At 56.0% G+C, this 25,641-nt stretch overlaps 6 protein-coding genes across 6 annotated transcripts; 4 read left to right on the top strand and 2 right to left on the bottom strand.

Moving 5' to 3' along the window:
• Positions 1 to 13,627: 13,627 nt before the first annotated feature.
• VDAG_10327 (uncharacterized protein) lies at positions 13,628 to 15,044 on the top strand (the record flags this gene model as incomplete). The annotated part of the gene is made up of 3 exons (XM_009659796.1): positions 13,628 to 13,665; positions 13,913 to 14,126; positions 14,502 to 15,044. 3 exons carry the CDS (start codon positions 13,628 to 13,630, stop codon positions 15,042 to 15,044), a joined length of 795 nt encoding a protein of 264 aa, XP_009658091.1.
• A 215-nt stretch (positions 15,045 to 15,259) lies between these two features.
• On the bottom strand, positions 15,260 to 16,191 carry VDAG_10328 (phosphoglycerate mutase family protein; the record flags this gene model as incomplete). The annotated part of the gene is made up of 3 exons (XM_009659797.1): positions 15,260 to 15,350; positions 15,411 to 15,638; positions 15,725 to 16,191. 3 exons carry the CDS (start codon positions 16,189 to 16,191, stop codon positions 15,260 to 15,262), a joined length of 786 nt encoding a protein of 261 aa, XP_009658092.1.
• Positions 16,192 to 16,868: 677 nt separating this feature from the next.
• On the top strand, positions 16,869 to 17,724 carry VDAG_10329 (uncharacterized protein; the record flags this gene model as incomplete). The annotated part of the gene is made up of 3 exons (XM_009659798.1): positions 16,869 to 17,263; positions 17,306 to 17,453; positions 17,548 to 17,724. 3 exons carry the CDS (start codon positions 16,869 to 16,871, stop codon positions 17,722 to 17,724), a joined length of 720 nt encoding a protein of 239 aa, XP_009658093.1.
• A 529-nt stretch (positions 17,725 to 18,253) lies between these two features.
• Positions 18,254 to 20,027, bottom strand: VDAG_10330 (ubiquitin carboxyl-terminal hydrolase; the record flags this gene model as incomplete). The annotated part of the gene is made up of 2 exons (XM_009659799.1): positions 18,254 to 19,947; positions 20,012 to 20,027. 2 exons carry the CDS (start codon positions 20,025 to 20,027, stop codon positions 18,254 to 18,256), a joined length of 1,710 nt encoding a protein of 569 aa, XP_009658094.1.
• Positions 20,028 to 20,549: 522 nt separating this feature from the next.
• VDAG_10331 (ARP2/3 complex 20 kDa subunit) lies at positions 20,550 to 21,866 on the top strand. Its single transcript, XM_009659800.1, has 5 exons — positions 20,550 to 20,659; positions 20,725 to 21,051; positions 21,127 to 21,252; positions 21,312 to 21,356; positions 21,415 to 21,866. The coding sequence occupies exons 1-5, from the start codon at positions 20,657 to 20,659 to the stop codon at positions 21,421 to 21,423; spliced, it is 510 nt and encodes a 169-aa protein (XP_009658095.1). The 5' UTR covers positions 20,550 to 20,656; the 3' UTR covers positions 21,424 to 21,866.
• Positions 21,867 to 22,772: 906 nt separating this feature from the next.
• Positions 22,773 to 25,344, top strand: VDAG_10332 (uncharacterized protein; the record flags this gene model as incomplete). Its single annotated transcript, XM_009659801.1, has 5 exons — positions 22,773 to 22,991; positions 23,056 to 24,135; positions 24,190 to 24,390; positions 24,662 to 25,048; positions 25,111 to 25,344. 5 exons carry the CDS (start codon positions 22,773 to 22,775, stop codon positions 25,342 to 25,344), a joined length of 2,121 nt encoding a protein of 706 aa, XP_009658096.1.
• Positions 25,345 to 25,641: the final 297 nt, after the last annotated feature.

Raw genomic sequence — 25,641 nt, forward strand, 5'->3', positions numbered from 1 at the left:
CCAGGTGGAGGCGTGATGGCGTACACTCACTGGCTGCTGTCGGCCTTCAGTCACTTCGACGTGGTGGCCAGTAAGTGTGCTTTGCCTACCTGTTCGTCCGTCAGGCTGTCCACCCACTCCTCCTCAACAATGGATCCGAGTTTTTTTTTTGGTGTCTTTTTTTTGTTCGACCCGGAGCAAGCCGTCGTGGCCCGGCCGACTCGACTCGAGTCGGCTTGTGAACAAAGCTGCTTCTTCACGCCACACCGGGCTTGGCTCAGTCGAAGCCGAACACTGATTGTCGCAACCGTGCCTTGACGCTGGGACGTCAGACTGTACAGTACAGTTTGCGCGTCAGCCTCGAGCCGTCCTTGTCTTTGTTGCTGGCTTCCCGAAGCCCATGCTTACCCTTGGACCTTGTCTCTCCGCCTTGTCTCGCCTTGCCCTAGTCTCTCCGTGCTCGCTCTTAGAAGAACGGATGCGTGGACGGGGACTACTGCGGGAATGGGAAGGGCGGACAGATGATGTCGTGCCGCCCAATCGCTGTCGCGACCATGCGGGAGTATCCCTTCCCACCGTGACGGCCCAAACCAGGCCCGGCAGGCTAAGGTACCGTCACCAGGCCGTATGCGGCGGTCTTGGGGGCTCTGGCGCGCGCTGAACAGGCCACGGGAGGGGGTAACAAGTAGCTGGTGTGCGTCACTAAGCTTTCGCTCGCTGTGAGCCACCCCAGGGGGGTGCGCCGTGACTCCAGTGCTCATGTGCCACGAAAACCAAATCTGCGAGCTTCCGCAACCCCGTAGAGCGCATGGGAGGCAACAGACAAAGCAAGTTCGCAAGGTTGCCCACCTGATCCCAGAATAAACAGCAATCCAAATATCGTCGACACTGTACAAGGAGAAATACGAGGTCTGCATGCCTAGGGCACGCTGAAGGGAGAAGACGACTCGCACGGCCCAGCAGTGTGTGCGCTCATCCAGCGAAGCCCTGTCCAGCACCAATACCAGGCGCAAAAGCAATACCATGCATCAACGGTTGTTTGTCCGGCCCTCATTCTTGCTTGGCCATTGGTTGGGCTACTCCGTGTGCTTTGCAATTATAGCAATCGTCTTTTGCCGTTTATCAGGGCTTCCAGGCCATGTGTACCTGTCAGGTCAGTCCAGGTCGCTGTCACGTCACACGACGCTCCCTCCCTTGTCCGCTTTCGCCTGGATCTGAGTAAGCAACACCAAAAGCAATCGGGTGCATTCAGGTCGACAGGCGCCGCTCGAGGGCAAAGACGGAGCCAAAATGCTGTTGGTGCTGTTCCTGTCAATCTTCCGCTTGCTTCTTCCCTGTTTGGCCTGCCGTAACCAGGCAAAACACCATCAATCATGGCATGCGAGCCGCTCCCTACCTTCCCTACTGCCCCCGCCGCTTGACGCCGTCGCCGTCGCCCAGGGAGCCCCGACATCATGACGCCAAGGGGGGAGACAGCAGGTCTTGCATCCGTGTGAGACATGGCACGCACTTGTTCGTTGGCGGCTCTCTTCATCTGACAGCTCCGTGCTCGGGACTCAGTCAGACGTTTGCGTGGCGGCGGGCTTCTCCTTGACACGAAACCGTACCCACCGATTCTGTCAGAGTGGCTTGATACACAAGCATCGAGCCCAAGTTCTAGGCCTATTTTCCTTCATCGCTACTTGCTATATGCCTCGGTACGCTCATGGCGGGTTTTCAGTTCGAGGGGGGAGTGGGGGGCAGGAGTATCGCGGTGAACAGGTGAGTTTGCTTGGAGGATGATTCTGCTGTCAGCCGGTCGTCTGTATCGTGCATACATGTACATAGGCACTGTGACGCCATTGACTGTTTTGCGTGCTCAAAGCTCGCTCATGCCGCAGTGGCTGCAGTTTGGGGATGAGAGTTTCCAACACAAGCAACCAGATGCGCCAGGCCCAGCCAACAGGTGGTGCCATGGTTCGCCAATCAGTGCTGCTACGGTCCTCGGCTGGTCCAGTTGTCCCGCGCCTAAATCTGTCTAACCCACAGTGCTGGGCTGAGGCCGCAGAAGCGGCCGCAGACACGCTCGCAGTGTGTCGACGATCCTTGTTGACGCTTGCAGGGCATGTGCGTTGACACCGTGTCAAACAAACAAGTCACTCACTTGCCTCCCTCCACGCCAGGGGATCGGCTTTAATCGGTCAAGCTGTCTTCCACGTACAGGTGACGCTTGACATGAGTTGGGACGACCCAATCCTGCGGGCCTTGGGACGGGGTTGTTTGTAACGGGCCGAAAGGCCTTCGCACCTGGGTGGTCGATGTTACCGACGCGGGCTCTGGCAATGCGAGTGCGGTTCGTGCCGCTGACGCTAAAATGGAACAGATGGGTGATAACTCACGATGCTCAGATCCAGCGACGCGTTGAAGCCGGTTGCTTTCCCCCGTTGGACTGAGCACATTGTACCGGGGGTCGCTGGCATCTAGATCCACGTTCAGGTTTGTGGCCTGTCGCTCTGTCTTGGCGAAGAAAGGTTTAGCAGGCGTACGCATCTATGGCATCAAATAATGTTTTCGGTATAAGCAGTTCAAGGAACGAACGAACTTCGTTGATGACTGCGCATCGTTTCCAAGAAGGGGCGGATCAACGCGGAAACGGTTCTGTAGCGTTTCCGTTCCTTCCATGACGGTCGCGAGATCCAGAGACATGGACGAATGTGACTTGTCAATTAGGCTGCGGCCGGCGTCAAGTGAGCCCTCTCTTCATTCAACATAGTTTGTCGTTAGTACTGCACTGTCGGCGAGCCCCAGGCTGCATTACCAGGCAGAGAACACAGCGAAGTGACCTCGTTGTACCTTGTAAGACTGACGGTCGAGGTTTTGAAACCAGATCGCTAACAGTACGTACTGCAGACACGAAGCATCCCAAAAGACACCAAAGCCAAGAGATAGGGGTCGGTATCCATGATAGCTTCATGTCCGACCAGGGCAGATACGATCTGACTGGGAAAGGAAGGCTTCTGTGGTGTTCCAGTGATATCACGACTGTGCCGACGTAAGAAAGCGGACACATGGTCATATTCATCATGTTCTTGTCAGACGTGGAACGCACTTGTACCCGACTGTGTAATGGGTGGCTGTGTGGCACCGCGTGTGAATGGGCCCCATGCATCTGTCTTCATCGTTCGTGATTAGCGTCCATTTCTCGGGCTGCCTTACTTGATCTGACAGGGTCGGCCACGAGGTGTCTGTGGGGGGGCAGAAGACAGTGCGCATGCCTTGGGCAAGGGTTGCAGCCCGCAAGCCGCCAGCAACCTCAATTGAGGTGCAGGACGCAAGAGGGTGGAGCTTTGATTGACAGGATTGAGAGCGCACAGGTGACATGGCGAGAGTATCGGCAGATCTCACCAACAGAACATGAGTGGTCTAATCGAAGGCGGTCCGGTGCTTGGAAAAGATGTGTGTACTGGACGGCTCGGTCTTGCTGCTCCGCCAAGCCGTTGCATGATGACGACAAACCGACTCGTCTGTCTCGTCCACACGACGGCACCTTGGCGGCATACGCTTCCGTGTCTGTCCAACAGAGCGCTCGAAGATGACCGGATGCGTTTGGTAATCGGACAAGGGCGTGCTAGCTGTGACCAGCTTGGCCCATGACAATGACAAGAGCATCCATCACATGCCAGCTGGGAATGTGATCCTGCTGAAGCGACGGACGGCCCCTTTCGTGGTCGCAGAACTGAGGGGCTCTGAACCCACTCATTTAGTGGGTGATCGAGATCCCCATGTAAGTCGCCAAACTGACCAACGGCCTTCCTACGTACTCGTGCTCTTTGCAAATGCTGCTAGCCGACTGGGTTGGAAGGCGAGCCTCCCCGTGATGAAGACTCGCCTCTATCAGGGAGCGGGGAGCGGTTTGATGCGCTGCGAGACTTGAGGGGGGAGGGACGGGATGGGCCTTCGCCGGCATTAGCTCCATTCCCCTTGGCTGCCGACCCTGACTGCTGGAGGCGTTAACAGGACCCGTTGGCCAGAGGCAATCTCTTCTTGGCGGGCGGGTGGCCACGGACGACTTCCGTCGTGCATGGCCCCCGGTTGGGACTAGGTACGCTTTTGATGCTTCACTTCATCTGGGTTCGAGCGAAGCTAATACGGGTCCGGAAAAGGAAACGTACACTAGGCGCAGCTGACCCAGCAGAACGGGTTTGATGGTGGTCTGAAGGCACACGCTTTGGATCGGGTCATTTTCCGTCGCATTGTCGCGTCTCGCGTGGTATCTGACGTGGTGCATCCCCTGTCGCCCAATTACGGTCGGTCATGTGTCGAGACCGGGAACGGGCGCTGGGCATCTGTCTACGGTGTGTGTGTGTGTGTGTGCAAGCTCCGGGGTTGATGGCTGGCGCCCTGGTATCGCCTCATTGATTGAAGAGGGGTGTCTGACGGACGAAAGGGTTGCCAGCCATGCCAATTATGAATGCCACACGACTTGCGTTGCGAACGATCCGACCCCTACTCCACAGTACGTGTTGCTGCCTTTCGATTTCATGTCGCTGGCCGCCGGTCGATTGACCACCAGCTGAAATAGCGGTCGATTGGCGGGCTTTCGGTCGCATAGTATGGATGGCGAGGATGGGAGACTGGAGAGCGATTGGTTCGTTGGAACCAGCCTGGACACTGGACCGCAGACGAATGGGGGTTGAGGGTTTGACTGCAGGCACACACACCATAACCAACATGGTGGGACGCCTGAGCAGGCTATGGAGGACGGCCTTGTGATCCGATGTCGTCCTGATGGCACCCGCTGGATGGGTGGCGTGGAACAAGTGGAAGAGAAACTAGGGCGGAGGGATCTCGAGCATTCGCTTCGGGGATGCAAGCTGTACCCGGAGATGGCCACACCTAGGAAGGTACCGCCTGGCTCGGGACCTTACCTTAGGCAAGCACGCTAGGGCAGTCCCTTGGCCTTAGGTCTTGCCTGTAGTGAGTTCATAGGCGCCAGTCTCGCCCTGAAGCCCCTAAACCAACACAAACGTTCCTTCTCGTCATCGCTACCTCACCTACCTACCTACCTGGGTAGGTAGGTACCTCCTACCTCAGGAAGGTGTTGTACCCATCCACCTGCCTGTCCGTCTGCGACATCGCTTGTGATTGAGGTAAGTAATTTGATTCGCAAGGAGAAAGTCCATATTACCAGAGGCAATCGTAACAGTGCAACGGACTAGGTGTCACAGCTTTGACTCCTATAAGCAACTCATCCTCCATTCACCCTCTTCGACTCCCGAGACGGGTGTTGTTTTGATGAGCCTACGCTCGACTGGAGCGCAGTATGGTCCGCATGTCACTCGAAGACATCAGCAGAGCAAGGAACTCACAGGTCCACCTACAAACCCCTCCTCTTCATTTCCAGAACCATCAGCGAAGGAAAACGAGGGCGCCAAAGCATGCTGCCCACACCCCACATTCCATCAGCCAGGCCCTCGATAATACCAAATAACGTTACCTACCTGTCCGACTCGGTGTCGAGCTTCATTCTGAAGGGAGGCCAGAAGGGAGCCTTTCAATGCAACCGAAGTTATCTCGCGTATTCAGTCGGAGCAGCTCCATCCACGTTACTCCCGAAAACCAGCTTACGACACTTCACGGGGTCTTCGACGACGCTCAGTCACTGGCGAGGCCGCCAAGACACCGTCCCAACTGCTTGTCATTGTCTTCCTTTTTCCGTCTCTAGCGCTCCGTTCGGGCGGGTGGCCCACGGCCCACGAGTGTCTCGCCACCCCACCCCCCTCCCCGGTCCAAAGCAGCAGTATGCTGGACTTGGGTTTATTGAACCCCAGTCGAAACAAGGATTCTCCCGATCCGGGTGGTCCTCCCTTCGGCACCAACTGCACTGTACCTAGCCAAGCTGTCGACAGAATATCTGGCACTCCTGAAATTGGTTACCCAACAAAACTGCGACGTCTCGCTTGTAGAGGATACTAATGCAGTACATCCAGCAGTACGCAGTTCAAGATGAGAAGACCCTTAAACCCTGCCAAGAGAGTCCTAATTAAGGATATGACCTATCTACCTGGATTGTGTTTATACCCAGATAGAATATATGCCTTAATGACTGAAGGATACGGTGTTGGAGATCGAAGGGAAGTTCAATTAGCGGTAGGTACTTATTACAAGCGACTCTATGAGCGCCAGATTTTCTGTCAACAGCTTGCTAGCCTCCGCATTCAGCATTGGCCGTGGTTGTTTCGCGACGCGTTCTACAGACGAAAGACTTTGCGAGAACATTTTGCATACACATGTACTAGTATGCGTTCACAAAGACGCTTTGCTCAACGAGCCATCAGTCCGCTAGACCCGGTCTCCAACAAGCAGAGGTGACGTAAGCTGGGCGGCAAAATGCACGAGCGGCGGGGGCGGGGGGGGGGGGGAGGGGGGTGGAGGGGAGATGAAGGGTGGGATGCCAGGCCCTCATGCAACACACATGGGCCGTCGACCCTCCAGCCCCATCCCACAACTCAAGGATACTCCCGCTCTCATCACCTGCCGCCATACAGTACGCGAAAAAATACGCACCGATCTCCCGACTGCAAGTCTACAGAAGGCACCGTCGCCGACGCAAGACGCACCCTGCCTGCGCTTGCACTGTACAAGTACGCATTCGTGCGTGTGCCATCGTTACACCACCATTGCAAGCTTCCCTGTCGATCCAATACATCCCTTACGTTTGCTTGCTTTCTTCCTCTTACTACCGCCCCTGCATTAACAACAACATTCTCTTGCCTGCTTGCTTGCTTGCCTGATTCCACGCGATTCTCCTGAATCATTACTCGAAGAGGCTCTCGAAGCAACCAATCACTAACGCAATCATGGGCCGGGTATAGCTGCCATCGTCAATCGTCCTACTGTGCTTCGACAGATGTGACCCTTATACGATGAGGCACAACGTCTACTGAGCGATCGACGCGGGCACCATTCCCGGCGATGTCTCTCACTGCTTCTATCCATCGTCGAAGCTGATTCGTTTTGTGCAGCCTATTCAACCCACTCACTCCGAGCAATCCGCGTTCACGCCAGACCTGCCTTTTTCACTTCTGCGAGGTCCCAGCTCGGTGTCTACTTGAGGCTTGCTCTGATTCCAGCCTGGCACCAGAAATCGCATTGATGCATGATCACGGCATGTCACACTTACTGCCGGGTCGACTTTGGCATGAAAATATGGCAAGCCTAATTATGACAACCTCGAACCTCCGCTGCCTCCGACTGCTTCAGAGGTCCTGTTGCCTTGTATTGAGACATGGATACCACAGACATATTCTACTCTCTTAACAACCCGTACTTCCGAGGGTTCCACAGGCTGAGCTAAACAGTGTGGCGGAACAAGCAACAGGCAACAGCACAAGCAGAGCCACAAGCTGTACATGTAGCTTCGGACCTGAATACATGTGCACGGCCCAACCTAATCACACCAAGTTCTTGCCCCTATCTTAGCAAGGTACCGAATGCCGCATCACGAGCTACCGGCAATTTCTTGTCTATCCCTTGCGGAGGAGACCATACGCTCACTACAGAATGTTGGCAATACCTAGCAACTGCATCAGCTAAAGGACTCATCAGCCAGTCTGTAACCAAACCCAAGGCAATTTGGCGGCATGTCGCAAACACTCCTCCACTAAAGTAGTCGGCTCACTGCTCCGACCTGTCCAAAACACCGAAGGGCTTTGGGACCTTCCGCAGGCGCCCATTGTCATGTCGTCAGTCAAGTTATTTGTGAATAGTGGGTTTTGCCTGAAAGGGCAGGCTCAGATAATGGTTGTCAGGATTGAGCCCCAGCCTAACAAGCTTGGGAATCGCTATTCCATGCTATCTGACCGGTTGTGAGTGTACAAAAGAAGGCATATTTACTCTGAAGCAAGCCCCCTGTGCAGGATTGGAGCAGTAGCCAATGACGGCATCATACAGGCGGGACTTGCGGGGGTTGACAACAGCCTTCGTGCGATACGGGCACTTGGAACCATGAGACCAGAACCTCACTCCACGCGATAAGGCAAATTCAAGTCAGTAGTGTAGCTGGCTTTCTGTACGCAGCCTGTTGACGGATGTATGGGCAGCTTGGGACGATAATCTAGCTGTCTTGACAACCTACACAATCGACCATGTGGGCCAAGAAGCGCACGTAGGCGTACGAGATCTGCGGCCCGAGCCTCGCTCAACCGTTTCTACTAACCGACAGCTCCGGAAAAGATACTAATCAGCCACGACCAACATGTCAAGCATCTCATCGCTCGAGCCTATCAATGACGAGGCAGGACCAGAACGATGCCAACAGGCCCCCTTGCCAATTTTTCTGCCCCGAAACCCCGACCCAGCTTATCGCGAGCTCGATGAATCAGTTGCAGGACAATGTCTCTGCCGGAGCAATCTAGAGCACGCTGCGAGTCGCTTTCTCGCTATCGTACTTGGTCTCTGCGACATGTCACAGCTCGGGCAAGAGCGAGGTACAAGTCAGATAACAATGCTTCGAGCTGGAGCTGTCGCGCGACATGGAGGTCCACAGGCATCTTGTCGCCATAGCTGGAGTCGGTCCAAACCATGGCGAAAAAAAAAAGCATTCTCGACACCAAGCCATCCCAAGTATCATGCCTGGCTCCCCCGCACGAGCCGCGCTCATGAGATAAAAGGTCATGTCGGCCCGAAGGGAGTGTCGAGCATCCTGGTGTCTCAGACATGGGGAGAGAAGCACAAGGAAAACGTCCAAGGACCTGATTCACAGCCCTCTGTCAATCATGGCCTTTCCAAGCTACCATCGTGGTCTCCTTTGATTGGGCTGGCTTGTATAGGGGCTGGTTCATTTTGGTCACGTGAGTAAATCTGCCTGCGAGTAGCCGTGGTGTCCCGTCCCTCCCGCCCTTCCCCGCTTGCCCGTTTGCTTCTATTTGGACAAGGATCTATGCCCGACGGGGAGGTCACCATAACGAGGTTGGTCTCAGTTGTAACCCAGCTGAATTGTTAGGGTGTGCAGGACGACAACGACCTAGGTGGCCTTGGCTGATAACGACCTCACGCATTCAGGTGGAAATGGGGATCTCCGAAGGAACAGCTGAAAGGACCAGCTTGCAACGCCGCAATTATCCTCACTAGTACTCGAGCCAGCCTGGAGCCAGCCTGGCAATCCTGGGCATGAGCGCAACAATTTACGGAAGGTTCAAGTATCCTTTTGCTCAGTGCATCCGTCCCCTCCAAGTTTTCATGTCAGCGGTCCATGGCACAACCTTGGTGACCGAGACCGCTTGTCCAGATGGCTTTTTCTTGACACGAACAGGGGTCAAGACCGTCCGAGCTGACCTGATCATTGACCAGGGGCCCGTGGGAGTTGAATCGGGACGGGCAAACAGTGTGGCTTGCGGAGACGGGCACAGGTCCGAAGCGAATCTGAGTGCCCTCGGATTGGAATGCATTTCTCACGAGACTGACTGTCAGCAAACATCTACTGTACTGCATGCAAACGAGAGCCTTGTCCCAGCGACTGAAACGATCCTCCCAACACTGCAGTGCTTCTGCCCAGCTTACGCCAGCAACTTGCCAATAGGAACAGACGGGACCAGTTCAGGTGGCTAACAACCCTGCCAGGTGCTCGCACGATGTCGGGTTCTATCTCATTTGGTCAGATTGTGCCGTGACTCGCGACCACAGTGCGCATCTGGTGGGTCTGCACGCGTTGTACTCGGACGGTCGCGTCACTTGGCTTCGCTTGGGTGCGGGTGTGATGTGACGATGCAACTGCAGCAACAGACCGGCAGGCATGCAACTACTGCACAGATGGATTGGGGGGGGGGGGGCGTGGGAAAAGGGGATGGGTGAAGGTGACAGTGACGGGACGATAATGAATGGGGCCATGGCATGCGCATGGCAGCATGGACGACGGCTCTCGTGGCAGAATGCCACTCGCTGTCCCTCGCTCAATCCCAACAGGCAGACCAACGAAAGCATCACGATGCATCGTCGAGCCATGTCCAAGTCAGCCAACAATGCTTGGATGTCACTTTGAACGCCCGCCCCCGCCCTCCCCGGGCAATCCTGCAGACCATGTGTCTCCGTTTACTCGGGCACCCTGCCATCCTTTCACGAAACCCCTCGGCACCTCCTTGCGACTGCTGCTGCTGCTACTGGTGGTTTCCGGCCGGCCCTCCCACGCCTCCTCCTCCTCCTCCTCACTCTCGTTGTTCTCATCTTTTTTTCTTGCAAGGAGCCTGGGCAGCTCCGCCCTACCCCTGTCATTGACCGCGTCCAGAATTTCCCACGAGACCGCGACCGCATGCAGGTCTTGCTGTGTGGAGAAGGCCCCAGTGCCTGTTGTGCTGGCGAGTTGGGCCACCTGTTATTTATTTTTATTTTTCTATCCAGCCCTTTTGAAGATGAGCCCGAAAGCAGTCTATTGCAATGGGGGTCTGGCGGTCTTGGTCTTGTCTGGAGCTAACAAAGATCGTGGGCCACATCCCGCCCGGCATTTGTGCCCATGACCGACCGATAGGATGCATGGCCTGAATCTTCGCCTTGAAAGTTACACTGGCGTTCGCGTCTGCAAACTTTGCTTCGTAGGTATTGCTGGCTGATTTCACCGAAAATGATTTCCTGCACGCTCCCGCTGTCATACACAGCTTCCTTCGATGACATACGCTGCCGTGTCCCGCAATGCAATGCAATGCGCTGCGTTTTTGGCACCTTCTGGTAGCAGCCGAGGCCGAGGCCATCAAATCAACTGGTGGGCAAGGAGGACGACATCGACGCTGCGAGGCAACAGAACAAGAGGCTGCGCCGACGATGGCGTGGAGGATTGGATCTGGATGATGGGGGATGCAGGCGACTGGCCGCTTGCTTGCTGCTGAATGCACGCGCTGCTTCATCCCTGATGCATGGGTTCCATCCATCCTCCTCCTCCATGTAGGCGGCGAAGCAGCGGTGAGCAAACAAATCACCATCAATTGACTGCTCGCTTCTAGTGTACCTGGGCGCTGCGCCGCCACCACGTATGGGGTCAAGTCACTCTGCAAGACTCGAACTGTCCGCGCACCACTGCTGCTGCTGCTGTTGTTGTGGTTGTCTCAGTCTTTTTTTTCTTTTTCTTCCTTTCTCGTTGGTTTCAAGAGCAGAATCAGAGGCCCGAACCATCAAGAAACCAAGAAGTGCGAAGCAGAGGACGAAGGCTGTTGTTTGCCAGGGATTGCAAGTCGGGCAGTGCTGGGCCGACTTGCGAGTACGGTGTCTGCCCTCACCCCTCGGCCCCGGAAAACGAACCAAATCATGAAGTTGGTGCAAGATCTCTGATGGTTGTAGTTGTGTCGGCAGCCACGGTTTTCGGGGCTCAGAGACGAGTCATCACCACCCTTCAACCCACTCATCATTCGGACGGCCTCTGACTCCTCGGACCATTGGGAACAGGTACTTGCCAAGCAGGCGTCTACCCGCTGCATGGATGCCAGTAAGCAAACAGCCCACCCGCACGCACCCCCTCGCGATGCAGTATTCTGTATGCAGCATGCAGAATGCAGAATACAGAACGCAGAATGGAGGACGCTGGACATTGAACGCTAATAAACGCTGAACGCACAATGCCGGGAAACGCCAGGCCACAAGAAAGCACGACAGCTCACCACGAAGCAAACAACCTGCAGGACGCAAGGCAAGGCGTGCCGGGATGCGAGTCGCGCAGTGGAGAGACACGGAAGTACCCATGCTCCCGTCCATCTGTGAATTTCCAATCTGACAGGGCGAGCATGCATGGGCAAAGACCCGAACACGGCACGGGGGCACGGGCGGACGGGGGTGTCCTTCCGGCGGCTGCAGGAATTGACCAACCCAGGCGCACCAGATTCTTGGTGCCAGGCCGCGCCAGGTTAACTCGGCTGCTGGCTGACAAGCAGGCAGGCAAACAAGCAAACAAGCAAGCAAGCAAGCAAACATCAAGCACGGGGATGGTCGGCACACGCCAGCTTGGATCCAGAGCAATAAAAAACGCACGTATCCGCCCCGTCAGCGCGCGCAACCCTCTCACTTCGGGGGCTGGGGTGAAGGAGACGAGACGAGCTGGATGCCTTGCCTTGCCTTGCCTCGAGCCCGCTTGGGCCTGGCCTGACCGCATGTCTTCCCCCCCCCCCCCCCCCTCTCTTCCCTCGTCTCGCCCATCGGGAATCGCAAATCGTCTAGGGGTCGTTCCACTCGCCGTAACCACAGGCTGCGGACCGGCGCGGGCTGCGGCAGGATCGACGCCGATCTGGTCCTTTCTGCCAACTTTCCATGACAGTTGCGGTTTGGCCCCCGGTACCCGCGGCTGCACGCTGTGTCCCCTTGCTTTTGATCTCTCCTCTCTCTCTCTCTCTCTCTCTCTCTCTCTCTCTCTCTCTCTCTCTCTCTCTCTCTCTCTCTCAGCTCAACCAAAGTGGCCATGTCCAATTATGTGAAAGTGTTCTTGGTCCCCCCCCCCCCTCTTTCCATCCGTTCACCTTCTTTTCTCCTTACCTTGCATGGCGAGGGGCTGGGGTCGTAAGGGGTGGCGCAACCCTCAGCTTATCGGACGTCCAACAAGGGCTCCTGCTCGGCGAGCACGACGTATGCAAGCAACCGTGGGCGGGGTGTATGTGTTGGTGGCATATCCCTGGACACGGCGTACTGGCTGTTTGTCGCCCGTTCAGGTTGTTCTTTGCCATGCCTGAGGCCATGCATTGCCAGCAGCGGCGGGCCGAAAGGCGGAAAGAGTGCCCTCTCATCAGGCCATCGAGATTGAGTCCAGGCGCGGGGCAGCATCCCCGGTTCGGATGGGAAGAAGAAGGGTGGCGCGCGGAATGCTCAAGCAGGCAAGGTCTGGACCGGCCGGACCACGACAGCAACTAGACCGGTCTGATCGTTTGGGTTTCATCTTTTCGCCCGTGGGACGAGCAAACAGTGCTTCCGTGCCATGTTCAAAGTACATATACATGTGGTGGTGCGCGGAGCACGAGGCGACCGCACACCGCACGGTGAAGTCAAGAGGCGTGCCAGAGCAGGGTCGGATTGATCCATGGTCAATGGCCGAGAGCTCAGATGGGCAATCAGGTCTGAGTGTCGGGTAGATACGCCGTGGGGCGGCGTCGGCAAACAGGCGCAACGGCGGTAGGCAGCCCGCATAGCACGGCGAGCCTGAAAGCTCCGGCGTCATTGTTCTTACCCACCGTCGACACCGGCCGGTACCTCGGCCGGGCGTGGGAGGCCTTGCGCCGCGTCGTCGTTGCCGACCACGCGCGGGCGGCGAGAGCGGGTCGCCGCAACTGCGGCACACTTGACTTAATCATGTGTCGACTTGACTTGTCGCTGTTGATTGTGGGGGTGGATGTCGCCGAAATGTCTCCGCTCCACCGCTTCTGCGACTTCGCCTGTCTCTTCGTTGCGATACCTGGCACTCGCACAGCAAGACTCGGAGACATACACAGAACCCAGTCGCTCGATTCTCTCCGTTCTTTGGCATTTAAGGTTGTGTGCATCAAGGCTTGCTGCCTTGCCTCGTCCATCATTAGGCCGCCCTTCTTGCAACTTGCTCCCGCTCTCGATCATTGCTCACTTACCTTGCTCTGCTCGCACGCACGCCGTTCGTTCTACTTGCGTACAGACTCACTCAGGTCGGGTTTGGGACACAAATAACGTCACCATGAGTGACACGACAGCTGTCAACAAAGCTTACTTTGAGTACGTGTGCTTCCCTCTTACCGGTGACGCGATGCTTCTCCCTTCCTGAGGCCGGGTTCCTACAGCAGCCTCGTCGTCCTCTTCCTTCTCTGCTACCTCGTCCTCACCCCTCCCCCACTTCGTCGGGTGGTCGATGGGTTGTGACAGTCATGACGAAAATGCGTCGTGTCGACGGCGCCGTGTCACCAGCGATCCTTCTCTACGTTGTGTTGCTTGAGCTGACACGTCTTCTCTTTTCTCCGTTTAGCGGCCTAGCGTCCGAGTATGACCGCCGCTTCGAGAAGGTCATCAATCAGCTCGTCAAGGAGATCCAGAAACGCCGAGACTTCATCGGCATTGACTGGGTTCAGGAGGACAGTGATGACGAAGATGACAATGGCGATACTACCGAGTCGTCTGTCGGTGCTGGCAAGACGGTCAAAGTGCTCGACTATGCTTGTGGCACCGGACTCGTGTCGAGGGTACGTATTCGCCATGACAAGCATCGTCTTTCCTCCTTGCTCTCCCTTCTCTCGCCAGCCCGTGGCATCATCCCCACTGGATGCCGTTTAGTCAAGCATTGGACGGCCCTGACACGTACAACGTTGACAGGCCCTCGCCCAATACACTACGCAATGTGTAGGCATCGATGTCTCGGAGAAGATGGTGGCGGCGTTCAACGCCAGAGCCGAAAACCCGGTTCGTAACGTACCCTCTAGGCACGACCAAATCTCTCTGTTCTGCCCGCCTCCAGTCCTCTGTTTCCCCGTGATCCCCGCAGAGTCCTCTCCCCGAGAGTTCCCCCCTCCTCTCCTCCTAGGCCCAGACTGATGCGTCATGGTGTGATGCGCCAACAGGGCCTCTCTGCCAGCGAGATGCGAGCCTACCACGGCAACCTGATAGATCCATCGGATCCTAGCCCTGCAGCCCTCGCGGGTGCTGGCTTCACCGGTTTCGACCTCGCCGTCGTGGGTCTTGGTTTCCACCACTTTGACGATCCTGAGTACGCGGCCAAACAGCTCGTGGCGCGCCTCAAGCCCGGTGGCGTGCTGCTGATCATTGACTTTTTTGAGCACGGCAACCACGGGCACGCGCATGACGACAAGCATGGCCACGGTCACGGTCACGGTCACGGTCACGGTCACGGTAATGGCCACGGCCACAGTCACGGCCACGAGCATGCCCGTCACCATGACAAGCCTGCCGAGGCAGCGAGGCAACGTCCGGCCAACGGCGTCATGCACCACGGCTTCTCGGAAGAGCGCATGCGGGCCATGTTCGAGGGTGCCGGCGCCGGGATCAATTACGTGCTGCAAGAGGTCGGTAGCGGCGTCGTGTTCCACGGCGCAGATGAGGACCGAAAGCGGCGTGTCTTCATGGCTCGGGGCACCAAGGCATAAACGTAGAGGCAATGGCGGGAACTTGCAGGGACGGACGGCAGCATATGTCTTCTTCAACTCGAAACAAGCGGATGAACAAGGTCAGCAGCCGATAGGCTGGCAGTGAGGCCATATCGAGTAGAGGCGTCGAGATGACTCGTCTATTCTCAGTAAGCCAACGTGCGAGATTTTTCTCTATGATTAAATTGTCCAATTGCACATTTCGTCACCCCGGCTCACTCGTGGCCCGCAGCCTTCTCGGCGATATCGACAACGAAGGCGCCGCCCAGGAGAATAGCGGGCTCGTCAATGTTGTGGTGCTCATAGCTGCAGACAGTGTTAGCGAACCGACCGCGAAAAGTTGCGCCTCCAGGTTCCGTAACCCACCTCAAGGTTCCCACGCCGCCAGCCTCCAACACAAATGCCGGCCCCTCATGCAGTGCCTTGCCGGCCCACCGCAGCGCAAAGGCGCGCAGAATGTGGCCATGGGCGACAACGAGAACATCACCTGTGCTGCTCGCGGCGTCGGCTCCCTTTTCAAGCACGGGTGCCTGCCAGCGGTCGCGGATGTCTTGAATCAGACGATCCAGGCGCTCAGTGACTTGCTCGGGGCTCCTGTTTGTTCGTTCAGCACACTTGCCTTGCGAAAATAAGAATAGGCGCTCTTTGTGGGCGGGCACTTGGGCCGCCAGAAAACTTACTCGCCACCGGGACAGCCGTCACGCCAGATATCCCAGCCTTCGGAAAGCCCCTGCTCCTTCCGCAGGCGACGAATCTCGGGGCTTGTGATGCCTTCATAGTCGCCATAATCCCACTCGCGAATGTCGTTTGTGACCTGAACCTGGGCGTCGCAGGAGCGGCTCGTGCCGGCGCCGTCGCCATCCGCGCCGTCGGTGGCTGGCTCACCGTGGGCCTGCCAGGGAAGCGGGTTGCGCAGACCAAGGTTGAGGAGCTCAAAGGTGCGCTGGGCCCGCTTCCGCGGGGAGACGTAAATGTGAGCGAGCTGACGGGGAACAATGAGGCGGTCACGCCCGACGAGAGCGCGGCCCGTCGCCTCAATACGTTTTTCGCCATTGGCAGTCAGCGGGATGTCGGTGGTGCCCGTGTGACGGCCATTCAGAGACCACTCTGTCTCGCCGTGGCGGATGATGAAGACGCGGGGCGCCATGGCGGGGTATTGGGTTTGTTGGGGGCAGAGATGCTGAGCCAGAATTAGTGCCACGGTCTCAAGATTTGTGCTCCAAGACGACAGGAAGTGTTCCGTATGCGAGTCTCGATCTTGGTCAGATTCATGTTCAGGTCATCCATCTGGTGCAGTTGCAGTCCGATACGCTCTGAACGATGCATCCCCACAGCGTGATCCGCCATGACGTGATGGTCAATGGATTTAGAGACCATGTAGGCCGACTAATTGACTGACAGTGGGCACGGAAATACGAGGATGACTGAAGGCCAATTCATCTCATCTGACGGTGCCGTACTTCCGTCGCGAAGTGTTTCAGACCGCAAGAGACGGTCGAAGCCCAAGAGTAGAGGCCATACTCACTCTGTCGCGCTCGCATCGGGCGCTCGTGCGCTATTGTGTTTCAACAAGCCGAAGGCAGGTTTGGGCGCAATGGCGAAACTTTGAACGTGCGGCAGGACGGAGAGCTGACGACAGAGAGAGAGAGAGAGAGAGAGAGAGAAAGAGAAGATGCGACTATGTGTTCAGCGACAAAAAGGGCCCAATGTGCCCTCGAGCGAACGAGTCTGCTTCTTTCCAGAGGATTGAAAGCAAGCAAGTACGCCTCGGTCGTTCTTACCCAAGTTTCCCTCGCAACACGAACTCATCGGCCCTTCCCAGAAATGGACGGCAAGAGCGGAGGACAAGGGCGATTACTAAGTCACTGGAGCTGGAGCTGGACCTCGACGCCGTGGCAAGCGTGCGTGCTGTCCCGCTCCGCTCCCGGTCTTGGCACCAACAGGAGCAGCAACGCGTCGATCGCCGTCGCCGACCCTGTCTCTGCCGCCCTGTCCAGCTCAACCTCGACCGCGAACGACATTGAGCTCCAGCCCTGGCGTTCGACCTCTGCGTCGTCATTGACCTCCAAAGAGAGCCAGTTGACGCCATTCGCCAACCTGCGATCGAGACCCCACATCCACACCCGCACCAGCTCCGTCACCAGTCTTTGCTCAACCTCGAGCACCTCGACCACCACCAGCAACACCAGCACCTCTTCCGTCAAGAGCCAGGAAGCCCAGTCAGTCTGGCGTGACTACTGGTGACTGCCCAACTCGCTCAGCCCATCGTTTCGCTCCCACCCCCACACAATGGCGACCCCCGGTGCCCGCAAGGTCCGCGCCGGCGTCATCGCCGCCTGTTTCGCCGCCGTTGTCTTCACCGGCGCCATCTACGGTGCCGGCATCAAGACGCAGCAAGAATGGACAGAGGTATGGACAACGCCCCCTCTCCCCTCTCCCCTCTCCTGCGATACACGTCCTCTGTCTTCTGGAAATGCCCGACTGACTCCCCTCCCCTCTACAGAAGCGCGGCCAGTTCCGCCAGTCCCCCCTCAGCGAACAAATCTCCGTCCTCGAGTCCCAGCGGCAGGGCCTCGTCGAGCAACGCGCCACCCTGACGAACAAGCTCGCCGCGTTTGAGGCCAGGGTCCGCGAAAGAGACGCCAAGGCTGCGAAGGAGGCGTCCGAGGCGGCAAGATAGAACCGTGCGATTCGACGATTGTCACGACAAACTTTTCTGCACCGAGACCTGCCTCTTCTCTTCACGCGTAGGGCTCTCTATGACAATCCCTCTGAGCAGGATCAGCTGCGCACCTGGATGAATGGGATGCGTCCAGAACTGCTACATCGTGTGCCCTGGAGCAGATCAGGGGCACCTTCACTTCAAGGGACGCTCCAGTCTCACCTCTACACCAAGTGCCGCGTCGCGGTCAGGCAGCTGTCGGGCAGTGTACGGCTCGAGGCTTGGCGTGTGGTGCTGCTCTGTTGGGCAAATTCACTCCACGATAGCTTGGAGCAATGGCACGGGGAATCGAGACACACAGTCACACGTGAATACTGTATCATAGACTAAGTAGAGATGAAAGGAAGCACACTCTTCGAACGGTATGCCTCTCGTGACCCTAAAATAGGGCCAACGCTGTCCCAAGTGTGCAACGCCCATCAGACCAGAGTCCGATTAGCCTGAAACCCAGAGGCCCAGTCATAGAGGATATTTCCACGCTTCCACTTTAGCTGCTCGGCTCCTCTGCTGTGGGCAGAGGAATGGCCTTGTACAACAAGATGAGCGCAGAGTGAGACTCGCCACCACCCGCCAGGGCATCAATGGATGTCGATGGCACCTCGCTGACCTTGTCGTCGTTGAACCACCACCAGTTACCGTCCTCCTCGCCCCTCTTGCCCGTCTTGGGATCAACACGACCCTCCTTCTTGACGTACGCTGTGTAATGACCGCTATCGGCGCTCGAGCCCTGGTGCGTCACCACACCACGGAGTTCGTACAAGCCAGACTGGTTGGCACCCTCGTCTTGCTTGAGGGCCGGGTTGATGAGTCCGTCCAGTTCCTTCTTGAGCGTCAGGAGAGATGCATCGCGCTCCGCATCGAACTCGGCATCCGTCTTGTACGTCTCTGTCATCTCTGTGTCGCCGTCGCCCGAGACCTTGGGCAGCTGGCTCACGGGCGCCTTCTTCTCGTTGGCCTTCTCCAGTGCCGTCTTCTCCTGTGGGGCGCCAGAGGACCCAGCAACGTCGCCGCGATCGTTGGCGTTGATCTTGCGCCTCTTGCGAGCCCGCTGCACATCCTCCTCATCCTTGCGGATCTCGCGGACCTTGTCGCGGACGGGAATGAGCATCGACTTGAGTTCGTCGTTGCAAAACTCAACAGCATCAAGCTCGTGCGGGAACACAACCTTTCGCATAATCTTCGCCTTCTTTTGGGTATCACGGCGCCAGAAGAAACGAACACAATGGACCGTCAAGTACTTTGGCAGCCGTGAAATCTGTGACTTCTTGGTAAAGTTCGTGTCACGGTCGAGTACCGCCGATCTCTTCTCAATCTTTTCCGTGAGGCCCGCCGCAATGCCGTCCCGAAGGTGGTTGATTGTGCCGTCGATATGACAGTTCAGCTTGAAGAAAGTCTCGGTCGACTTGCTTGTTTCCTCGCCGCCGTCTCTAGCATCCTGCTCGTCGGCTTCGAGCGTCGAAGTCATTTCGCCGGCCATGTACTTGTCGATGAAGGAAGAATCCTTGCCTTCACCCAGGCGCTGCTTGAGTTGGCTCACAATCTGCGACCATGCCTCCTCGGCGTCCTGCTGAGCAAAGCCATTGCCTTGCTTAGACTTTTCGGCGAACTGGGGATACACGGAACGCAGCACGGTCAGAAATGTGTGGGGCGCCACACTGTCCTGGGTCTCCGCCATCATCTTGTACAGGTCGACAAGAGGTGTGGCCAGGTCAGCCTGCGAGACGGGCTGCAGGCCGAGAGAGCCCTGGACAGGGCGAGGAGCTGGGCCCTTGGCCTTGTATGTCGTCAGGCTCTGTTGGAGCTCGGGGATCGATCGAAGGGTCTGGAGAGTCGAATTAAGATAGCAGGTGTTCCCAAGGTTGATAAGGCCAGCCGGAGTTGCGCCCTCTTGCTGTGCGGCCTCTGCTTCGGTCATGTCCTCGACGAACTTGATAGCCTCTTTCGGTCGAGCGAGGGTAGCACTGCCATCAGCAGGCGAGCCCATCATCATGATGACCTGGCCGGGCTTGAAAGCTATCTTCGACATGTCGGCTTCATCCTTGAGGGGTCCACCCCGGACGAGGATCTTCTGGCGTTCGGGCTCGACGCCCGTCAGGCTGTAGAGCTGGTATTTGAGAGTCTCTCCATTAGCAGTGGTATCGACCTCAACGTCGTACTTTTTGCCAGAGTGTTTGACGACAACTGAGCGGCAACCATGTCAGTACAAGCGAAGAAAGCAGAACAGCCTCGCTTGGAGTACACTCACTCGGGATGGTGGCCATATTGGCGGTTCGTTATATGGGGCGTGGTAACAAGCACCAGTAGCTGTCGATAAAGTGCTCTTTGAGTCTGAGGAGGTAACGTCGTATTATGTAGCTGGCAGATGGTTTGCCCAACAAAGTTTTACGAGGAATGCGATTCCAATGCTGATGGTAAAGGTTGTGGATGGGAAAGTCTGCAGGTGGGAGGCAACTCTCCAGGTGCGTCACCGCCCGCCGCCTGGAGGAGGGTCCAATGCCTCGTAGTACAAGGCAACCAGCAGTTTGTTTGCGGGGCACCAAAGTACCGACTACCTATCAGCTCACTGCCCCTGGCCACTTCCTAGGTTTCTTCGTGGTGGGCGGTCTGCTTGGTGGGGGTTCGTCGCCCTTGCGCTGGTGGCGGGGGATCTGCGGGGCCGCCGAAGCTCAAGGAATCCATCTCGAGGGGGGACAGTCAGCAAGGTCACGTGCCTCAGCGCCTGCGCTTCCTGTAACTGATTCCACATCTCGAGCTCGCGCCGTGCTGTCATGCTGCCCCACTGCGAGACGTCAGTGCCTCCAGCCGCCCCGACTTCACGAACCCCGCGGGCTCTACCGACGACGACTTCCCAAGACACTCGAGCTGCGGCAGACCTTTGTCGGTAACAATCATGGTGCGCTTCACTAGATACAGCTGCTGAATCTTTCATGAAGCCTCCTGCTGACATGCTGCCTCTAGTCTCAGTCTCTCCGCCCCTACCTCCAGGCTGTCCGAAGCAGCCTGACATCTGCCCTCACCCTCTCCAACTTCGCCTCCCAGACTGCCGAGCGCCACAATGTTCCCGAGATTGAGGCCCAAACGTCCCCAGAGGTTCTCTTGACACCGCTGACGATCGCCCGTAACGAGAACGAAAGGGTCTTGATCGAGCCTAGCATCAACTCCATACGTATATCAATCAAGATCAAGCAGGCCGACGAGATCGAGCACATTCTGGTCCACAAGTTTACGCGCTTCTTGACGCAACGAGCCGAAGTCGTTCTTATCTTGAGGAGGAAGGCGATCAAGGTCAGTTCATCCTGGAGGCAGACGCGCGTGGAAGCCGCTTGTCGTCGCCCTGGACATGGTACTAACTCGACTTAGGGTTACGACATCTCGTTCCTCATCACAAACTTCCACACCGAGGAGATGCTCAAACACAAGTTGGTCGACTTTATTATCCAATTTATGGAGGAAGTGGACAAGGAGATCTCTGAGATGAAGCTTTTCGTATGTTACGGCATCCTACTTCTAATGCCCCTTTATTTTCATGGCTAACCATCACTCAGTTGAACGCCCGTGCGAGATTTGTCGCCGAGTCCTTCCTGACGCCTGTAAGTTTTCTCTTTCAACAAAATACCGTAAGACGGTGTCTGATTCAATGCACTGCAGTTTGATTGAACTCTCACCATGCTTGTTTTAAACATGCGCCCTCAAAAGCCTGCCTGTTGTTAGTGTTGCTGTAGCCAAGACGGCTCGTCCTTCTTTGGCGCTGCATAACCGGGGCTGGGATACGGAAGAACCGCCATCCCCGGCGCATCGCAATCAGCTATTTCCCATGAGAAGAGTTCGGCATTCCGCCTAGCAATCCAAATCACAAAGCGATCCAAAAAAGCCCTGTCATAGATTGGGGGCGGAGTTGATGTCACTGAAAAAATACTGTACCGCGTTACTCTGGCCTGCTTTTCTTTCTTTTGAAGCATCGCGTGATATCATAGGTAGGTTGTCGAGGTTGTAGTCCTGGCAAGGTCAAGGGTACAATTCTAGTGCAACCAAAAGCAGTGCTTTGAGCACTCATGTCCATGATCACGTCGACCTTTGGGAACAATCAAACAGCGTAGCATAAGAAGAGAAGCTGGTATCTTCAGCGTGACAACTCTCGAGATTGGCACCTCCGATTCAATGAACTTCTGGTCAATCCCAGACTTTCACCCCGTAACTGAAGGTAGGGATTTTCCTATTCGTGGTTGCCCTCACGAACCCACCTGAGACTCTGGTGGAATTGCTCTCTGATTCACAGCTATAGAGGAATAGTGCCTTTTAAGCCACAGGGCACCCTTCCTCCTTGCACCCTTTATCCCTGTTGCTAATAATCGATCTTCATCGTCTCGTACACTGCAAGCTATCGGCCAGTGAACTTACCTAAGAGCTGTGGCTCGGATCTACAAGCTCGAGGCTAATCCTTAGTGAGTTTTATTATTTACTACTCTACTACTGTATACTGAATTTGGATGCCGCGTCGGAGAAGAAGCCTGAGGTTTCTTCCTGCATTCACTGCTGTTCTTGTTTACGCGCATACGCGATAGATTTATTAGGCTTTTTTCGCCCACCTTTCTCAAACTCCATGCCTTCCTTTCTCAAAACGAGTGCTGCCTGAACTGACTTTCCACACGGAAACTAACTAGGCTCCCGAAGTTTGCAACTATCTCTAAACCACGACCGCGGAACGTCTACGCCCGCACCCTACATCGCCGCGTACTACTGCAGAGCCTTCTGCAGCTTGATCGCGGCCGCAACTACTAACACGAGGGCTTTCTCTTAGAAAGGCATCCAGCCCAGAACAAGTCTCCTTCTTACGGTCTTGTTACGGTCTTGAATCGCGCGGTAACGACAAGCCTGTGAGTACTCTTTCCCTTAAGCACAACCGCAGGCGGCCATAACTACCTTGTTTTCCTCCCTAGTATGCACGAACTAACAATTATCGATATCCACTAGGCTTCTAGTTCGGTCTACCCTGGAAACAAGTCGTAATGATGAGCTCGAATCAGTTCCAGCCGTCTCAGGGCAGCCAGAAGCCTAATATCAAAGCTCCTGCCGTTGCTGAACGACTCAATACCGGCATGCGCAGTAACTCTTCTCTTAACCCCGACAGTGCCCCTTGGACCCCGGCTTTGGTCCCTGAAGGCATGCCTCCTGTTTCTCAGCAGGCTCCTCATGGCTTTCATAATTCTTACAACTTGCATCATTCAGTAAGTCACATCACGATAACCATCTCCGCTGTCCAGAGTATCAACTAAAACGACCGTTAAGCAGCCCCTGAACACGACTGAGTATGTCGGTAACATGCAATCCCGCATTCCTTTCGGTCAACAATTCGGCCAGGAAGCTTCCATCGTGCACAATGAACATCAGCAAGATGCGGAGAAGGTCGAGCCCCTGTACCGGACCTTATACGATCCCAGCGGCATGGTGATTCCTCAAGAGAACCTTCTTGACACTGCCGGTACCTCTAGCACTATCTCTGGCATTCATGTCCCAGGCCACATCGCTGGCCTTGGAGGCCCGTCTGGCTTCCCGCCCCCCATCCCCCCCATCCGTCCGTTTGAACCAGCCCATGGAGTGATGAACTCACAGCCTGGCTTCGCGTCGCCTAATGTTTTCAACTTTGGTGGCACTGATAGGTACATTGACCAAGCCGGCTTCACGGGGGGAACGGCTCGCAAAACTGGACTTACATCGCTTGCTGGAAGCCCTTTGAAGCATTCCTACAGCAACAAGGGCGAAACTGCCGGTAAGGTCTCATTGCCTCTCACTCACAGCTTCTCTCAGCCGACTCAACGAGGAAGCCTTGTCACCAGCCATTCAGCTGGCATCATTGACCTTGACATGACTCCGACTCCTATCCGAGGTCGGTCCTTGCAATCTCAGGATACCCCTTGCACTGCTCGTTCTGCAGGCTTGGACACTAATTACAGGGTACCCACTGGATATCAAGCCCCCCCGGCTTCTGAGAACCGCATCACTGGTCGCCAGACTGTTGGTCTGCGTGGTGTTCCAGCCCCTCCCCCTCGATTCAACCTTGACCCGGTCCAAGGTAACAGCTCCGTCGAGAGCGTCCAGGTCGAGCACGACCCTTTTTCAAGCCCTACTATCGGTACCAGCCTCGTTGTTGCGAACCACTCAGCTGTCCATCATGACATTGTCCAGCCGCTCACTGTCCAGCCCATGCTGGAAGATATCAGACAACAGCGGTCCGTTGCTCTCAATAACCTCACGAGCAGCTGCAACGGCCTCCCCAGCGCCGCGGTCGCCTTGGCCACTGAGAACTTCCCATTCATTGTGACCGCTGAACGACCCAGAGTTCCTGATCGTGGCGTGGTCAAGTTGCTTAACGTAAGTCAATGTTACAGGCCTCTCACTAGAAGGTTTCCCTGACGCGTCTTATAGATTCCTTTCATTACCACTCGTGCCGAAGTCATTGCCTTCCTCGGCCGCAATTCAAAAATGCTCAACGACTTTGAGGAGCCTGTGCATATTATCATGGACAGGGTTTCGAGCAAGACTAACGACGCCTATGTCGAATTTCAGACCATGGCCGATGCCGTTTCTGCTGTCGATCGCTTCGTTCTAAACTCTAGCAAGGGCAAGGTAGGTCGCCTGGGAGACCGCCCGATCAGTGTCGAGCTCTCAAGCCAAAGCTCTCTAATGAAGGACCTGTTTCCTTTTGCTTCCGGACTTCGCTGGGAGGGCATCCATCCGCACATGACAGGCAGCCGCAAAGATGGTGCTCCCTATGGTCAATTCACGGGCTTTGTGACAGAGGAGGAGATGGTCATGCTCGTCAAGCATGTCGAGATGCCCAATAGAGTAAGTCAGCAGCAGTCCTTTGTTTGTCGTGTGTCTCACTGATTGGATCCAGTCTCCTTTCGCCAAGGAATGCCCTCAGCGAGCGTTTGAGTGCCTCATCAGCACGCTGAAGAAGCTTCCTTGGGACTGCCACGACTTCATCACGGTGCGCCAGCGCGCGGCCATCCATCGAGCTACTGTGGAACTCGTGCGCATCTTGTTCTTTAAGGTCCGCAACCGTGTCGACGAGGTGAACCTTACATCGCAGCTGCTGAAACGGCTGGTGCTCAGCGCCATGACCTGCGCGGGATTTACCCCCCTCCAGAAGGATGACATTGCCTACATTGTCGAGATGGACTCCATGCAGTCACGATCGCACGGCCAACCTCGCTTTGCTGATTCTTGGTGCCATCTCTACGCACTGAGCCCGAAGCCTGACGTGCCGCTGGACATGCTCGAGGTAAGTCGTGTCAAGCTGTGGCAAGCGCGGTTGGACAAGACAAGTGACTGACGGGTAACCAGTGGTACATTGCTCTTATTCGCGAGGAGACGAACCGCACCGTCGCCGCCCTCCCCATCGGCCACCGAGCTGAGCTGGAGCGCTTAGCTGGCTACACTGATGGATACTTTGGCTACATGTGGGCCGAGATCCAGCGTCCCTTTGGCGCTTTGACCGACCAGATGACTCTGGGCGCCTGCGCCCGTGCCGAGATGATGGCCATTGAGCAGATAATTCGCCGTGCACTTGGTGGTTGATACCCCTTGGGACCGCCGCCCCTCCCGATGCGCAGTTGGTTTCGGTATACACACGTCAACCTAAATAATTGTACAGGTCTATCACAGAGTCTGTATGTATCTGTGTGGTATATATGGATATATCTATGTCCGAACATATATGCATTGGATATCTATATAAATACATGTACGATATATGTATGTATCTGTCGTATACGCATATATATATATAGTATATATATAGATCAATATGTGCATATAGCTCGATGTAACCTCTGTGAATCTTGCTGACTATGTCAGATATGCAAGATGATAATA

This window comes from Verticillium dahliae, genomic scaffold (genome assembly GCF_000150675.1).
Source record: "Verticillium dahliae VdLs.17 supercont1.36 genomic scaffold, whole genome shotgun sequence".
NCBI classification, from domain to species: Eukaryota; Fungi; Ascomycota; class Sordariomycetes; order Glomerellales; family Plectosphaerellaceae; genus Verticillium; species Verticillium dahliae.

Bases quoted from the DNA above. Each gene is read 5' to 3' on its own strand.
- VDAG_10331 (XM_009659800.1), top strand. The intron at 21,052-21,126 runs GTCAGTTCATCC...AACTCGACTTAG, and splicing joins TGAGGAGGAAGGCGATCAAG to GGTTACGACATCTCGTTCCT. The intron at 21,253-21,311 runs GTATGTTACGGC...ACCATCACTCAG, and splicing joins TCTCTGAGATGAAGCTTTTC to TTGAACGCCCGTGCGAGATT.